General features: G+C 38.7%; 2 protein-coding genes across 4 annotated transcripts in view; one reads left to right on the top strand and one right to left on the bottom strand.

The window, feature by feature from the left end:
* The window catches only part of LOC306888369 (capping protein, Arp2/3 and myosin-I linker protein 3-like), a 43126-nt gene extending 37287 nt beyond the window's left edge, over positions 1–5839 (top strand). For 2 of the 3 annotated variants that reach the window (XM_079446605.1, XM_079446607.1), the window contains 5 exons: positions 667–735; positions 989–1339; positions 3645–3752; positions 5120–5224; positions 5454–5839. In XM_079446605.1, the coding sequence (XP_079302731.1) occupies positions 667–735; positions 989–1339; positions 3645–3752; positions 5120–5224; positions 5454–5668 (848 nt within the window). In that variant the 3' untranslated portion in view covers positions 5669–5839. The remainder of the gene's footprint in view (positions 1–666; positions 736–988; positions 1340–3644; positions 3753–5119; positions 5225–5453) is intronic. The other variant, XM_079446606.1, reaches the window with a different exon arrangement.
* Positions 5840–7822: 1983 nt separating this feature from the next.
* On the bottom strand, positions 7823–15904 carry LOC306888375 (transmembrane protein 170A-like). The gene is made up of 3 exons (XM_079446615.1): positions 15485–15904; positions 14316–14486; positions 7823–9613 (listed from the first exon to the last, which is right to left on the bottom strand). Exons 1-3 carry the CDS (start codon positions 15624–15626, stop codon positions 9483–9485), a joined length of 444 nt encoding a protein of 147 aa, XP_079302741.1. The 5' UTR covers positions 15627–15904; the 3' UTR covers positions 7823–9482.
* Between the last annotated feature and the right edge of the window lie 356 nt (positions 15905–16260).

The raw sequence follows: 16260 nt of genomic DNA, 5'->3' as shown, positions 1-16260 counted from the left end.
TAAAAACGCCCCCACACATCTACGTCACTGTGTTGGACGATTTGCATAACACCGCCTAAATCTTTACGCAAAGAAGGAAGGCGTAACTTTCGCCGCCCTGTCATGGAGATGCTGTGTGTTTCCAAATATGGTAAGGGGCGTAACATTTCGGTCACACGCTTGGTGTTTGGCCAATCACAACGCACTGAATAGCTGGCCAATCAGAGCACACCTCGCTTTTCAGAACGATAAGCTTTGTAAAAATCGACGCGTTTCAAAAAGGCGAGGCAGAGAGATATGTGGAAAATGTTTTAACTGCGTAAACACATTGCATTACACCAAATACACAAAATAATGTGATTTTTAGCATCGTCATATGACCCCTTTAATTCCATTTAAATATGTTTGTATCTATATACCATCTCTCTTTATATACCACACTCACATATAAGTCTAGCAAAAGGCCATATGTCTGCACATAATGCTGTGATTAAAACAAACAAACAGCAAGAATACCTTGCAGCATTGTGTTAAATCCAATTTTAAGGACATTTCACTGTTTCAGCCATAAAATCCTTTTCCTTAAGCTATTTGCAGTGCATTTATTCTTATGCATTAGCACAGCTCAGCGTGTATTTCATGTGCAGCATTCTCTCTGTTATTTAGTACACTTTGCTTGCTTTTTAGGGGCAATACTTGACAAACCTGAGCCACCGCCTACATTTATGAAACCCCGCACAATGTCCACCTCATCAGGTAAGAAAGGAATCACCCAGCTTCATTTATTTGCATCATAGCAAGCCACAAGTTGCGATGAAACAAAAGTAGTAACCGATCCTCTGTGATGGACATCGAAAAAATGCAGGGACAAAAGAAATCTAGCATACATCACCAGAAAAGATCTCGAAGATTGACTTATGACATTTTGATTAAGAATTACGAGGTCAAAAAATGAAACATATCAATAGATAAAATAAGATAACATACATTTAAAAAATATTTTTTCCAGACACCAGGCGACCAACCCGAGTGGCTCAAAGTGTTACAGACTTCCACCGTACAGAAAAGCCGCTACTTCCAGAGCGTCCTATAGGCCCGTTGCCCCCTAAGCCGGCCATGAAGCCCATTCTTCTTCCCGGGAGTGAAGCAGCACGGACGGCCACACCCAGTCCCAAGCTCCCCAGCCTCTCTCAGGATGGCCAAGCAGAGGTATCCGAGACCATCAGTCTCTCCCAGCCTCAGGAGAAAGATCCTCCAACCCCATCTCCCCGCAAAGAGACGCCCCCAGCCCCCTCACCACGGAGGAATCTCAGAACGGATATCAGAGAGCGTTCAGAGAGAGCACAATCCGTCACTGAAGGTTTGCCTCTCTGTCAGTCTAGTGGGGATGATGGGGCATGCGGGCTTTGGATGGCCAGTTTTTACATAACACGCTATTCTAAACTTGTTTTTAGAGGGATAGTGAAAATTGAAACTAAATGAAAATGATCTAAATATTTTCTCATCCCCTGTTGAAAAAACAGCATTTGCTGGCTAGGAATCTTTTGAAGCATGGCAGCTGGTTTGAGCTGGTATAAGCTGATCCTAAGCAACTGGACCAGCTTAAACCAACTCATGACCAATTTAGGACCAGCTTAATCAGGCAGCCATTCTTCAAAACATACCTAACCAGCATATGCTTTTTTTTTCAATAGGGTCCTCATGTCTTTTCGATTGCTGTTTCAGTATGCAGATATTTTTTCACAGAGCTTGGTAGAATACTTACAAATTGTAGTCCATTACTGATTCCAAATTACATGACAAAAATTGTAGTTGGTAATGTAATTCATTGCATTACACATTTTAGGTAATATAATCGGACTACTTTTGGATTACTTTAGACCTATTTCGTTTATCACATTGGTTTAAATAGGATAATCTTGTACCATATTGATATAAAAATACAAAGAGTAAGAAAATATATTCAATTCGTTGTTGTTAACAACATGAAGTTCATTAAACATGACATGACGTCAAGGTTTCCCAAACTGAGATTTGTGAAGGAACTGCAGGGGGTTTGTGAATTTAATGAAAAGCTAATAATTAATTCAAACATAAAAATGTAAAAATAAAACGCTTACTAAATAATAAAAAAAAGAGAAACATTTCAACGTCAGACAACCATGAGCATGCAAATGTATTTGATATTTATTTATTTTTAAATCTCAGGGGCACATCAAGTAAATATATTAGGTAAATGAGGTTCAGATGACAAATATAGTTTGGGAATCCCTGCATTATCTAAATAACCTGAATTTGTGCAGTTTAATGTGTTTGAAGGACAAAACCCTTCCAAAGACATAGTAATACATGATTAAATAACCTATATTTGAGAATTCAAATAAACATTTATGTTCGTCAGTAGTAATGTTGAAACACTTCTTAAACCTGAAATGATTTTTGAAATGAAATCCAGTGGCCAAATGCTGCATGACTGGTCTTTGTGTGAATGTCCACAAAACTGGAAGACTTTCTGAGTGTGTATATTAGAAAGTAACGTTTAAAAGATGAAAAAGAGGAATTAGGGAGAATCGATAAATTATAAATAATTTATTGGTATTGTGTGAATAATATGTAATCATGTAATCAATAAAAAAAGCTACTGTAGTCTGATTATTAGTAAATAGCGATTTAATTGTCTCTTCCACTTCAGAAAATTTAAAACATAGTACATCATCATATGCACTTTTGTGAACCGGTTCTTTTTACTGAATCAGCACAACCGGTAGTCTGATTTTCAAAATGAAGGACTTCTATGAGCCGGGTCTTTTAAAGAAAAATGTAAGACAAGTTACCATTCTGATTTTTTTAACATCCCTTTAATTGATTGAAAGCCTATCTATCTCCTATTCTGTTTCTTACTTTTCACTTTGTCTCATGCATGTACTCACAATCGGCCTTTATGATATCTATCACCGTCTAAACAAATTTATAATACTAAAGTAGGGCCACATAATGACTCAACTAGTGTCTGTTTTCATTCAACACCTTCCTCGATGGCCGATCTCAAAGCTCTCAGTGTCTGCTGACTCTTACAGGACTCGGCCGAACACAATTCAGTTAGCCCTGTCCCATCAGTCATGTAATTCAATGCTTGTGAGGCCGATGCAGCAAATGGGCCCTGATGAAAATGCATTCATTCTTTGAGTGTTGTTCCAAAATACTCATTGTAGCTCCAAATGTTATCTTACATCGCAATAACCACATAACTGAGAATATGAATATTGTGATAATGTGATAAGCTAAATGTCCCTTGGTGGTATCAAGTGTTGTGTATATGTCAGCATTTTCTGTGGACAATAAGCAGTCCGTCATTTTTTTCTTGATTTTCATTCAAGTTCCACCTTACATCCATACATCCTGATATAGATATCTTTCTCATTTGTGAATCTGTTATGAACAACCTTGTGATGTTCATATCTGTGGCGTGGTGGTAGCACAATACACTCATGACATAAAGGGTCACAGGTTTGAATCTTGACTGTATTGGTTCCCGATTTCCCTCATTCCAAATCCTCCCCGTCCTATATGATAAAAGGCATAAAACAGCCTCAGAGACCCTGTGCTGTATTATATTCATGTCTTTTATAAGAACGGACACAGTCTGACCGTATTTCCTCTCATAGAGACCCTCCCTATACCACGGCCCCGCATGAAGCCCTCTCCCCAGCGCCGTGCTGTGTCTGTCCATGAGGACTCTCTCCTCCAACACTCCGCCATGCTTGACCCTGAGGGTGAGCATCTGATGTCTCATACCTGTCTCTCACAATATGTCAGTTACATTCACGTGTTTCTAAACAGCACTCTGAATAATCCTGTTCATGTTAAATGAGAGCGATGCTTTGAAGATGATGATGTTACTAGCTGCTGATGTTATTGCATGTCAGGTATTTTAAGGAGGACGGACTTTGTCACACTGGAGAGCATTTTATTGGACAGAATGTGTCATGCAACTTTTTGTAGGTAATTAGTATTTTATACTATATGGACAAAAGTATTGGGACACCCCATTCTAATGAAGAGGTTTGGCTACTTTAAAAGTCATTTCCATGAGTACAAATCTTAATGTTAAAGGATATAATGATATTCTAGAAAACTGTGAGCTTCTAATTTTATTGCAACAGTTTGGACAGGACACTTTTCTATTCTAACATGACAATGCCTCTGTGTATAAGGCAAGGTTCAAAAAGACATGATTGATTCAGTCAGTGTGGAAGAATTTGACTGGTCTGCAGAAAGCCAAGCCCTAATCCCAGCTGAACACCTCTGGTGTGACTTTAAATGCAGACCTTGAGCCAAACACCAATGACTTGTACATATGGGTACAGTCATTTTAGACACTTCCAAAACTGTTGCAACAAGAGATGGAAATAATATTTACATCTTTGTTGCCACAGTTTTGGAAGTGCCTTTTTCTGTTCTAATAAAGAAGGGGGTGTCCTAATACTTTTGTCCATATAGTGTACACACCATTTAAACATTTGGGGTTGGTAAGATGTTTTCGAAAGAAGTCTCCAGCTCATCAAGGCTGCAATTATTTGATCAATAATACAGTGAAATTGTGAGAAATTACTACAATTTAAAATATGAAAATTAAAAATGAGTTTTCAGCAGCCATTACTCCAGTCTTCAGTGTCACATGACCCTTTATGCTGATTTGCTGTTCAAAAGCCATTTCTTATCATTAATGCAGAAAACAGTTGCTGCTTAGTATTTTTGTGGAAACTGTGATACATTGTTTGACGAATAAAAAAGTTCAAAAGAACTGGATTTGTTTGAAACATACCTTTTTCGTAACATTATAAATGACTTCACTATCATTTTTGATCAATTGAATGCATCCTTGCTGAGTAAAAATATTAATTTCTTTAAAAAAATCTTACTGACCCTACACTTTTGAATGGTATTGTAAATGAATTCAAAGGTAAAAGATGTAGACTAAAAGACACAAATGTTGATGCTGATTTCATAGGGTCATTAAAACACAAAATGCAAAACACAGAATTCTTTGTTTGCGGGGTTTTTTTTTCTGTTCTGCAAGCAACAAATCTACTGTATGGCACTTTTCAATAATGCCAGTTGTTATTATGGCCTCTCTTAGAGCTAAAGCCTGCGCTGCCAAGACGGCAGAGGTCACCGGGGCGGAAGCGAGTGAACCTGGGAGAACTGACGCCCTGCTCAGAGGATTTACCAGAGGGTGAGGAAGGTGAGAGGAGGACGAGATTAACTCTACTCCAACACCATGAGAAGAAACCTGAGATGTATATAGATGTATTTCAATCTATACCTATATAAACTTTCTATAAATTTTTTTATATAAATAGTCTATAGTTTCTATAGTCTGCATGATAAATTTGTGTGCCAAACTATTTATACAGTTTGTGCAGTAGTTCAATTAGGTGTCGTGCTTACCTGTCCATCGTGTGCATTCACAGTGAAATCTGGGGAAAAGGAGGACGGCACTGGACAGGTCGATGAGGCGAACAGCACAACAGTCACAGACAGCCAATCAGAGCAGGGCCCATCCGAGCTCAGCGAGCTAGTGACCAACCAGGAGAGGGGGGAGACAGTCTCAGAGGAGCACACAACGCAGGGAGAAACATCAGACCAAAGAACTGAATCCCCCTCACCTGAGATACACATGGACTGACCCTGCGCAAATCTATTTTCTATCATGTGTACCTTTGCCTTGCACGCCAGATTATGTACAAAAGAATGAATTATGAACAAATGCGTTTAAAAAAAACAAAAAAAAAGAGAAAAAGAGTAAATCAATACCTATACTTGTTAATAATGATTAAAAAGTGAATTCTGTTGTGTCAGTTCGAGTCCTGGCTTTTTCATGGATGCGAACATGCTTGTCTCTCTTCCCTTTCTCAAAAATACTAGTTTCTCTTGGCTCAATGCGAAAGTTTGGCAATAAAACGCTTGGCAGGGATTTGATTAAACTTAAAGTGATGGTTCTAAACCTGTATGAGTTGCTTTCTTCTGTTGAACAGAATATATTTTGAAGAATGTTGGTAAAACAAAAATAAATAAACAAAAAAACAACAGTTGACAGTAATCACTGATTTCTGCTGTATTTTTTTTCCATACCATGAAAGTCAATGGTTACCGTCAGCTGTTTGATAACCAACATTCTTCAAAATATGTTCATTTGTGTTCAACAGAAGAAACTTGTACAGGTTTGAAACAATTTTTGGGTGAGTAAATGAAGACAGAATTTTCATTTTTGGGTGAACTATCCCTTTAAAGCAAATGTATGTAGTTCTGTCAGGACCACTATCGTCAAAATGATTGACACATAGCATACAATTTGGTTTGGCGGTATGGTTCTGTTCTAGGCAAAAACTCCCTGCCCATCCATGCAGCCTGTCATGAATGAGCAGGGAGAGCATCAATTATACCCCCCTAAAAAAATAGAACAAAGCAGATTTAATGATATTTAAGTGTAACAAAATTATTTAAGATAAAAAGAGTCAACGAGGGATATCAGAAAGCCAAGTGCTGACTGTGGCGAAAGGAGGAGCTGGGGATGGAGGAGGACAATTTGCTCCTGAGCAAGCAAAATAGCTGCTGAATAATACTGAACAGAGCTTAATGCCGTGATAGGTGTCATATTCCTATAGGTATATGTGATAAGCTGAGAGTCAGTCGATGTAAGGTTGACTCGCGTTACCTGCCAGAACTAACGCTATACGCTTCATTTTTGGGACTTTGGAGCCCCCTACAGTTAAAGGAGTGGAACTGTCGAAAATATCTGTTTGTCGTAATTACAGTAGATACATATACCAAAGCCATCTCAGCACGAGCATTTGTTGCTGCCATAAAGTAATCCACCCTTTTTGCATAATTTAGGACCTGCTCACTAAACTAAAAAATAAGCGGCTTTGCTTACATACTCACAGAACAAGATGTTTTTTTTTTTGGGGTGGTGGGGTCATAGGAATATTAGAAGTCAGAGTACCATCAGAATTATTTCAAGGTTAGAAATGACATACAGTTGCTATAAATACATTACTACATGTAAAAGGAAAGTAAATCTTTCTGCAGTCATCCAGCAGCACCTCTGAACTGTTACTGGCACAGGCCTTTTTTTTTAGCTCCCTGTCCGTGTTTGTAGTGCACTTTTCTTATTTAAAATATGTATTACATCATATACGACAAGTATATTTAATATTCTATTTTATGTAATAGCTTTAAACCTCATCTACAGTGGCTAAAAATTATGAAGTCATTTTTGTCATTACAAATTACATTTTGGTCGACCTTTCAGGTCATATTACATGACAAAAACCAACCAAATGGTTTCCTCTAATAGTTATTTATACAAACTAATAACACTAAAATCAGTGTTTCCAAACCTGTTATGGTAACTAACGGTTTTCATATTCCAAAATACTGTTCTATACTTCTTCTAGGCTTAATGTTCTTTTATTCCAGTTTAACCAGGCTCTGATAGCAGAAAAGCCCACATGCTTTGACTCATCATTCCACGTGTGTTTCTAAAGCATGTCACTCCCTCCAGTACGCAGCAAGTGGCGGGTGTGCAGATTTGGCCAGTGAATGTTAATGGAACACAGGAGAGCCATCTGTGCGTGTGGAAGTGCTGGAGAACACAGAAGCTTGCACTAAACCACAGATGAGAGTGGTGTGAGTAAACCACCCTCCATTTGGAATACAACCAAATTGTTTTTACTACTCTTTCAGCTGTTATTTTCATGTCCGAGGCACACATTTAGCTTACTGGCCAACATATTACACCAAAACCGCAGGACAGCAAATCACAAAAGCAAAACAAGGTGGTGTTATTATAATCTAAACCATTTTATTTCATGAAAATACTAGCAATTGGCACTTATTATACAATAAGAAAATTAAACTTGCCCAGAAAAAAAATAAAATAACCGGAAAGTATCACATTGTAAAGAGTAAATCCAACTCTCAAAAAGACCATTCAATCAAAGACAAACCACAAAAACAATGAGCAGTCACTCCACCAATGATTGGACTTTAGAAAAATAAATCCATTTGTGCAATTGAGAGACCATAGGCTCAGACGAATAAAGCATAGCTTTCAGTGCGTCCCACTAATGTTAGCGCTCCAATCATAAAAAGATTAGTCTGATTTACATTAACTCACACCACACAAGCTTTGAATGAATCTTCCAGAACACAAGAACTTCCTGAGGGCTTGAATATGGGAGAACACAAGTCTACAAATGCTTATACTGTAAAAATGTGAAACTTCTATTTGAGAAATAAGTTTGGTTTAGATCTACTGTGTTAAGATCATATTCATATCAGTTTCAGAATTACATCTCTTGCTGATAATGTAGCTACTGAACAAGAAGATAGGGAGAACATGTACATGTGCGAGTACATATTTTTGTAACTTAAGCATCTTATTTTATATACTTCTGTACATAACTTGGGTTTCAGATTGTGATATTATAATTTTGTGCATTCTATAGTAATTCCGTTTGATCTTTCCACATGAGATTTCTCTAAAAATAACAGTGCCTGCGAAGTATAACAGCTGTAGAATAGTGTTATAATTTCTTTGGTGAAGGTTTAAGTGATTCTACGATGGATTCAACTGAAATCTGTTTTACATTCACATGTTAGGCATAAGAGGTGAGGCTGCCATATACAGAATCTTATGGGCAAATAAGTGTCAAAGCAACATTGTATCACTCTAATATATACAGAAATAACCATGTGAAGGCCAAATCCTGGAGCCCACTTGAAAAGCAAATTCTTAATAACGTTGAATGTAAAAACAGGTCACAAATATGTAATTTAACCAACAAAAGCCACTTAACTCCAGCAGGAAATCTTATGCCATGAAACGATTACAATATCAAAGTCCACACACAAGTGTGTGCAACAGTAATCTCTTGAAATATGCCCACAATCAGAGGCAAAATACATACAAAACATTGTGAAGTAGAGAAACAAATTTAAATTTCTAGCCTTTGGCCTAATGGATTCATATAATCAGTGCAAAGTGAATGCAAGTTGATCCTCTCAAGCATAATTTAAGGGCAAGCTGGAATGGGCTTTAGTATGTACATCAAATGAGACTTTACCTCATCCAAAACTTTATAAAAAGACAAATTTAGTGTTAAGAGAGGAAAATGAAAAGAAACTAACAAACAAAATATCATTTATAATGATTAATTAAAAAAATACACATGTGCAAGATGACTCCACCTGTAATGCAAGGCTAGCTCTGCTTTAAAGGTAGCTCGTAATGTTTGCTTTTCAAATGAAAAGTCCCATGTTACTTGAAGAACTCATCAAAAACCCGTTTGGAGAAAATACCATAGTTCTGTATCAAAGGAAACAAAGTTGTTGGGACTGTTTGGGAAGTAAGGCCTCCATGTTTTGCATATGACGCCAAGGTGACTGTCCCGCTTCCTCTCCTTGTGATGGCAGCCTGGTGTGCCAATGTCTTAGTGCTACAGGGTAGCCAGCACTCTGAGGAAGGACATGATAAAAACACACAACGACTGTCCTACTCCAAACACCAAGGCCTCCAAGGAGAACATGCTCTTCCCAGCCGCTTTATAAACTCCTGCTATGGCTGCACCTGTAAGACATTTCAATTGATATGTATAGCATACAAGTAAAATATTTAGTGACTGTTTAATCATTAAATGTCAAAATAAATGATTAAAAGGATAGTTCACCCAAAAATGAAAATTTGATGTTTATCCCCAGGGCATCCAAGATGTAGGTGACTGTTTCTTCAGTAGAACACAAACAAAGATTTTTAAAGGGGACCTATTATGCAAAAATCACTTTTATAAGGTGTTTGAACCGCAGTGTGGTCGCAGTGTGAGAAAACAACCAGCCTATAATGGTAAAAATCCACCCACTAATTTTTTTTTAATCTAAAAAAAAATCATAAACAGTCTCTCAGAACGAGTGGTTTCAGATTCTCCCTCTGTTCATGTCACTGAGCGGGAAAAAGTCCCGCCCATTTGTGACACTGGCCTATAAGCATAGACACAGGACTGAGTGAGAAGCAGCAGTCTGACTCCGCATTACTGATTACTTGCTGTAGCTGCTGGAGATATATAGTGTCAGCGCCAAAGAGGCATTTCAAGTGTTGTGTTTTGGGATGCACTAACGAACATAGGAGTCTCCATAGACTCCCTCCATTTGAGCCGCTGAGGACACTGAGGTCAAGATTCATTGTCTAAGCAATTGTCCCGGAAAAAATCGGTAAAGTCCCCAATACGTGTAGGGATCAATACCAACGCTTTGTGCGCAAATGTCAGCTCCAGACAAAGTATCATGTATTTGTTTTACAAATTGCCCTTCTGAAAGAGCTTCTTGGCACTTTGTAAGGCTAATGATGCTAAAGCTTTTTAAACCATTGTCTCTGTTTGTTTAAACTGGTGCTGCCTTCATGAATGATCGTGTATAGGAATGTGGTAGTTAAAAGTTGCATATGAAAGCAATGTGAGTCGATCGTTTCAGTCTGTTGAGCTCATAACCACGAGTGGGACTTATAAAGTTTGTGATAGCATGCAATGCACCATGAGAACAGCTATGTTGTTATTTTGATCGTGCCGTGCTCCCCGTCTGTGTAATTCATAAACGCAAATGTATTATGCACAGTACAATCAGATGACTGACTTTTAAACAGAGTGCGTTTTGAGTAACGATAACAGGCTTGTACTAACGTTAATTGTGCAATGTTTATTTGCAAAGGCACTGCTATTGCCTGAGCTTGAGCGCTTGAAGCTCTGCCCTCTTCTCCGGGAGCACCAGCTCATTTGCATTTAAAGCGGTATACTCAAATACAGCGCATTTTGGCTCATACCCTAAAAGTGGCAATTTTAACAAGCTATAAAAAATTATCTGTTGGGTATTTTGAGCTAAAACGTCACATACACACTCTGGGGATATCAGAGACTTATTTTACATCTTGTAAAAAGAAGTATTATGTCAGTCATATAATAGCAGACCCACGGCTTTGAGAGACAAAAAAAACCAGACAAAACCATATTAAACCCTGAGGCTCGTGACGATACATTGAGGTCTTAAGACACTAAACGATCGGTCTGTGCAAGAAACTGAATGGTATTTATATAATTTTTTACCTCTGATCCACTGCAATGCCCAACTGTCCTGAGCGCGTTCACAACACCCGGCGCATGGCGCATCAACGTGCTCTGCCATAGTAGACACATGGGCAGAAGCGATCTGTAGCGCGTATACGTCACTCATTGTATAGAGCGTTTCCGCATTTATTTAGTTTCCTGAGGGACACTGGTATAGCAAATAGGATATAGAATACAATTTTGGAAATCATTATTATTAATTAAAGGGGAAAGGGAAGAAAAGAGATGGAAGTCTCCCTTTTAGTTATAGTTTATCTCTGTCTAGCTCCGGTTCACACTCCAGTACAGTAGGTGGCGGTAATGCACCACTGAAGTTGGATGTTGAACATCAAGGAAGAAGAAGAACGCTTCCGCCCATGCGTCTACTATGGCTGTGTCCAAATTCAGGGTCTGCATCCTCCTTAGGATCCTTCCTACCCGGTTGAAGGAGGAGGGATCCTCCGACGTCCGCAAAACCCGGAAGTCGGTGTTTGTGAATTTGGACAGCCTACCCTTCTTTCAGTTCCCTCCCTTACCCGTTGCTCATATCCTGTCGCCTAGCAACCGTGACAGCGCCAAGCAAGAAGCGGGAAAATGGACAAACAAAGAGTTATTCTCCTCATTTTAATTCTTTTGGAAGAAATAAAGCAATTAAATAAATTAAATACTTTCTTTGCTCGTTGTCGGAGAGTTTTTTATATCAGACTACAAGATAGTCACATCCAGGTAAGCCATTATAGCCTATTTTTATTTGTTTTTAGGTATTCTACTAATTTCTCCTACAAATTCATTGAGCCGAAGCATAAACTTTAGCTTGTTTTGTCAGAGAAACTCCTCTCCCACTCCGCTACCGCTCGCTTCGTCCGCCATTACGCTCTGCCGAAAAGAATTATGGGATAGGTAGGACGGGAAAGGATCCACCACACCCATCCTTCCAATTCGGGGAAAAGGAGGACGTATTTGTGGGCCGCATTTGAAGGATCCTACGAATTTGGACAGCCTTCGTCGCGGCGCTGTGACGTAACATCCTTCAAATGAGTACTCCGAAGGATGCAGACCCTGAATTTGGACACAGCCTATGCCAGAGCACGTTGACGCATCACGCTCCGGATGTTGTGAACGCGCTCAGGACAGTTGGACATTGCGGTGGATCAGAGGGAAAAAATTATATAAATACCATTCAGTTTCTTGCACAGACCTATTGTTTTGTGTCTTACGACCTCAATGTATCGTCACTAGCCGCAGGGTTTAATTTGGTTTTGTCTGTGTATGTTCTTTTGTCTCTCAAAGCCATGGGTCCCATTGACTGCCATTATATGACTGACAGACCGCAACGGTTTGAGTTAAAAATCTTTGTTTGTGCTCTACTGAAGAAACAAAGTCACCTACATCTTGGATGCCCTGGGAGTAAGCAGATAAACATAAAATGTTCTTTTTTGGGTGAACTATCCCTTTAAATTCCAACATTTTGTATGTCTAGATCAGGAGTGTCCAATCCTGGTCTTGGAGGGCCAACGTCCTGCAGAGTTTAGCTCCAATTTGCCCCGACATATCAATCTGGAAGATTGTAGTAATCCTGAAGACCTTGATTAATTTGGTTCAGGTGAGTTTAATTGGGGATCTAAACTAGGGCTGTAACGTCCCAGTCGATTAGTCGATTAATTGGTCGATATGGTCTGGTTCGACCAAAAATCTGATAGGTCGATTTTTTGCCGCGCTCATTTCATCAGGTGGAAAGCACTAATTGCTAATGGGGGTGTTTTCAGAGCACCCCTGTTTCACAGGTAACAGTCTGTTTTCAGAACACCCCCATTGTTTTCACTTTTTTTGGATTAGCCCAACCCACTGGAGAAGAGAGACAGATAAGTAGGCTTTAGAAGGTTTGATGCTGAATATTATTTATTTAATAATAAGCTAGTGTAAAAACAAGAAGCTGTCTCCTTCCAAAGAACCAGTGTTAATTTCGTTAACGAAGAGGACGACGAAAAATATTCGTTAACGAACCTTTTTTTCTGTGACTAAGACGAGAAGTTGACGAGATAAAATTAATATCTGATGATAAAAACTATGACGAAATGTATGCGCGTCTTCGTTAACGAGACGAGACGGGACTAAAATGTTATTTGAGGACTACCGGACATTCAAAATACATCCTATAGGCTAAGTTGACTGTCTTGTCTTTTAAAATGTGCGTCCCTGTCACTGGATCGCAATCAGATGAGGGGCGTTTGTATATCTCACAGTATGGCAGCCGCAGTGGGCGGATACGCTACCAAAACGCAAACTAGCGATCTGAAACAATGGCCTCAGCAACTGAATGGTTATAGGGATAGGGTGACCAGACATCCCGTTTTTCCCAGGAGTCACAATTCGTTGTTGATTAACTTAAAGTTAGTGAAGGCGCGATAGGCGGAATCACTCTGATAGAAGTGCTCCACTTTCTCAGTTCTCACACAGCGCGCGATCAGTTCTCAGTTCTCACAATATTGCAATAAATATTCTTTTTTTATTAAAGTGGACGCGCCTTTTGTGTTTATTAAGAGTAAAAGCTTTAAGTCTATTCGTGTCTCAGCCGCGAAGCTGAGCTCTTATGTTCAGCCTCGCTCTGTGCGAGCTGCGCAGAGCGGCTGAAATGATAGTGTCTGACAGTTATACTTATAACATATGACAAAAATAATTTTCTAAATTATGTTGCACATTCCTCAAAAGTTCTTGTGATATCACTAGTTGACAACATAGTACTGTTTTCAGAAATCACAGGCTATGATATTGCGCAGGTGCACGTGATGCACCGCTGTCAGAGACGACAGACTCGTGTGTCAGACTCATTTCAGTGCAAAATAATTAGGTCAAAAACGATTTAATATACTGCAAATAGCCTATTAGTTTTTTATGTTTATTTATAATTAATTTAGGCAGACAACAAGGCTACCAAGTACTGAGCACAGTGCGTATCTAATTAATGTAACGTACGTTTTTTTTCTCTCCACAACGTCATTTTTAGTCGATTTTTAGTCGAAAGTTTCAGGACTTCAGTCGACCAAGATTTTCTTTGGTTGATTACAGCCCTAATCTAAACTCTGCAGCTGGATTGGACACCCTTGGTCTATTTGCTTTTCATATTAATTATGACATATCTCAGACGTATCTAGATCAAAAAAACAAAAACAAGCTACATACTAGTAAGAACCCCTCCAAATAACGGGCCGATGATGCCCATGAGCAGGATGCCGATTGGGAAAAATCGTGCCATCTTATGTCTGCGGAGGGTTGCCAGAGCCAGGAGGGCAGCAGGCAGGTGGAACACCAATGAGGAGACAACAGCCCACAGGAACACCCCATACCACATCTCTGCCAAAGCAAGACATCACATTCAGAAACACATTCAAAGCCTGAAGATCAGCCAACAGTCTATAAAACATTCCCACACCTGTGATGTAAACATCTCCCACATAACCTTAGAAAAGATCTCAATGACTGGTATCGTGGAAATTAGGACTGTTTGTTAGTGGTGAAGCGTCATTGGTTATAATACAACCATGTAATACTGTAAACTAAATTGAATATTTAACTACATGTTTCCATCACACAACATGAAGAAGACAGATTGACAGACACACAGACAGGTAGAGAGATGGATGAATGAATGGGTAGACAGATAGACACATAGATAGGCCTAAATGTTCAGACAGACTGACAGGTAGACAGATGAATAAACGAATGGATATGCATACATAGATGGTTAGATGGACTGATATACAAATAGATGGATTGATAAATAAATAAATACATGGAGAGACAGAGAGACGAATGGATATAGATAGAACAACAGGTTGACAGATAGACAGACATTCATTACTAGAATAGAACGACAGAGAGATACATAAATGTCTATTTGCCGAATGTCTATCAGTCGATCTCTAATAATATCTGTCGTTCTGTCTGTTTGTCTGTCAGACTAAAGATAGACAGATAGATGTATTTTTGCCTAACGTTATCTCTATGTAGAAATACCTGTCCTCTATCTGTCTATAGATATACTAACAAACAAGATAGAACTACTATGCAGAAAAACAGACAAATAAATACATCTGTACATATCTCTTGACCGCAATTTCCCAATAACACCATAATTTTAGCAAACGCAAGTTAACTCAACCCAAACTCATTTAACATTAGCCGGACAAGCTAACAAGCTAGCATTAGTTGCTAACCCATTATCAGTCTGAAAGCCTGACCGCTTTTTCAGGGCAGTGCCAATCATACAACACAACAGTAGTGTCTGATAGCAGTACAATCATGAGCCGATCGAAATGATGTGTGATGTCTGCTGTGGTGTGAACACTCACCGGTGAAATCGCACAGAGAGGTGTCGTTCCTCCCGCAGTTGGTGACATTTTTCCTCGGCACCAAATTCAAACTGAGGATCTGCTTCACGAATCCTACGTTATATTCGTCCTGCATTTCTCTTAAGATCAACGGCGCGATCATGCGTGAGGAAAGTGTTAAATCCGAATAAAAGCATTAGAAAAGGAATGTGGGTTTGAGTTGAGCGTTTGTTTTTAGCACAGATGCTAATCCATCTGCATGAACGTCCATTTGAACTGCGGAAACCCGATGAGATTTACTTTCATTAAACTAAAAGCACTGTCAACCTACCAATGCTCTGTAAAACCTTTCAAAAAACGAGAACAATGTCATTTTAACGACCACAACTATGTCTGGTTTGAGATTATCTTGCTGTCACCTGCGATTTGCGACAGGATTATGGGCGGGGCCTTTACGGTTTGTTGCGTCTGTCCCTTCTCGGTATCCGTTAAAACAGATTCGCATATCATATGGATAGAATGAGAAAGGTTAAGCTGAAATGACTTGAAATTGACAATAATTTTGTTTTGTTTTATTTTATTATAATTTATATTTTATTTTATGTTGTGGGCTGTCCATAATAATTCCGTTTATTGTCGTTGTTAATAAATATTTTTTCATAAATATGTCAGTTTTTTAGCACAGGGTTGGTACATGAAAAATATATATATTTTTTAATTACAAATAAATTATAATAGAACAGGCAGGAGGGCAGAAGCGTATTAATTAATTAATTATAATAATAATAATAATAATA

Source organism: Barbus barbus (assembly GCF_936440315.1).
Source record: "Barbus barbus genome assembly, chromosome: 22".
NCBI classification, from domain to species: domain Eukaryota; kingdom Metazoa; phylum Chordata; class Actinopteri; order Cypriniformes; family Cyprinidae; genus Barbus; species Barbus barbus.
The sequence above is the reverse complement of the archived record's forward strand: the minus strand, read 5'-3'. Positions and strand labels throughout refer to the sequence as shown.

What these genes read in the sequence shown, in the direction of transcription:
- LOC306888375 (XM_079446615.1), bottom strand. Translation starts at nt 15,626, where the DNA reads ATGATCGCGCCGTTGATCTTAAGAGAAATGCAGGACGAATATAACGTA. An exon ending in CTCTCTGTGCGATTTCACCG is followed by an intron (nt 14,487 to 15,484) that starts GTGAGTGTTCAC and finishes TTGCTTTGGCAG; the next exon opens with AGATGTGGTATGGGGTGTTC. An exon ending in ATTTGGAGGGGTTCTTACTA is followed by an intron (nt 9,614 to 14,315) that starts GTATGTAGCTTG and finishes AATGTCTTACAG; the next exon opens with GTGCAGCCATAGCAGGAGTT.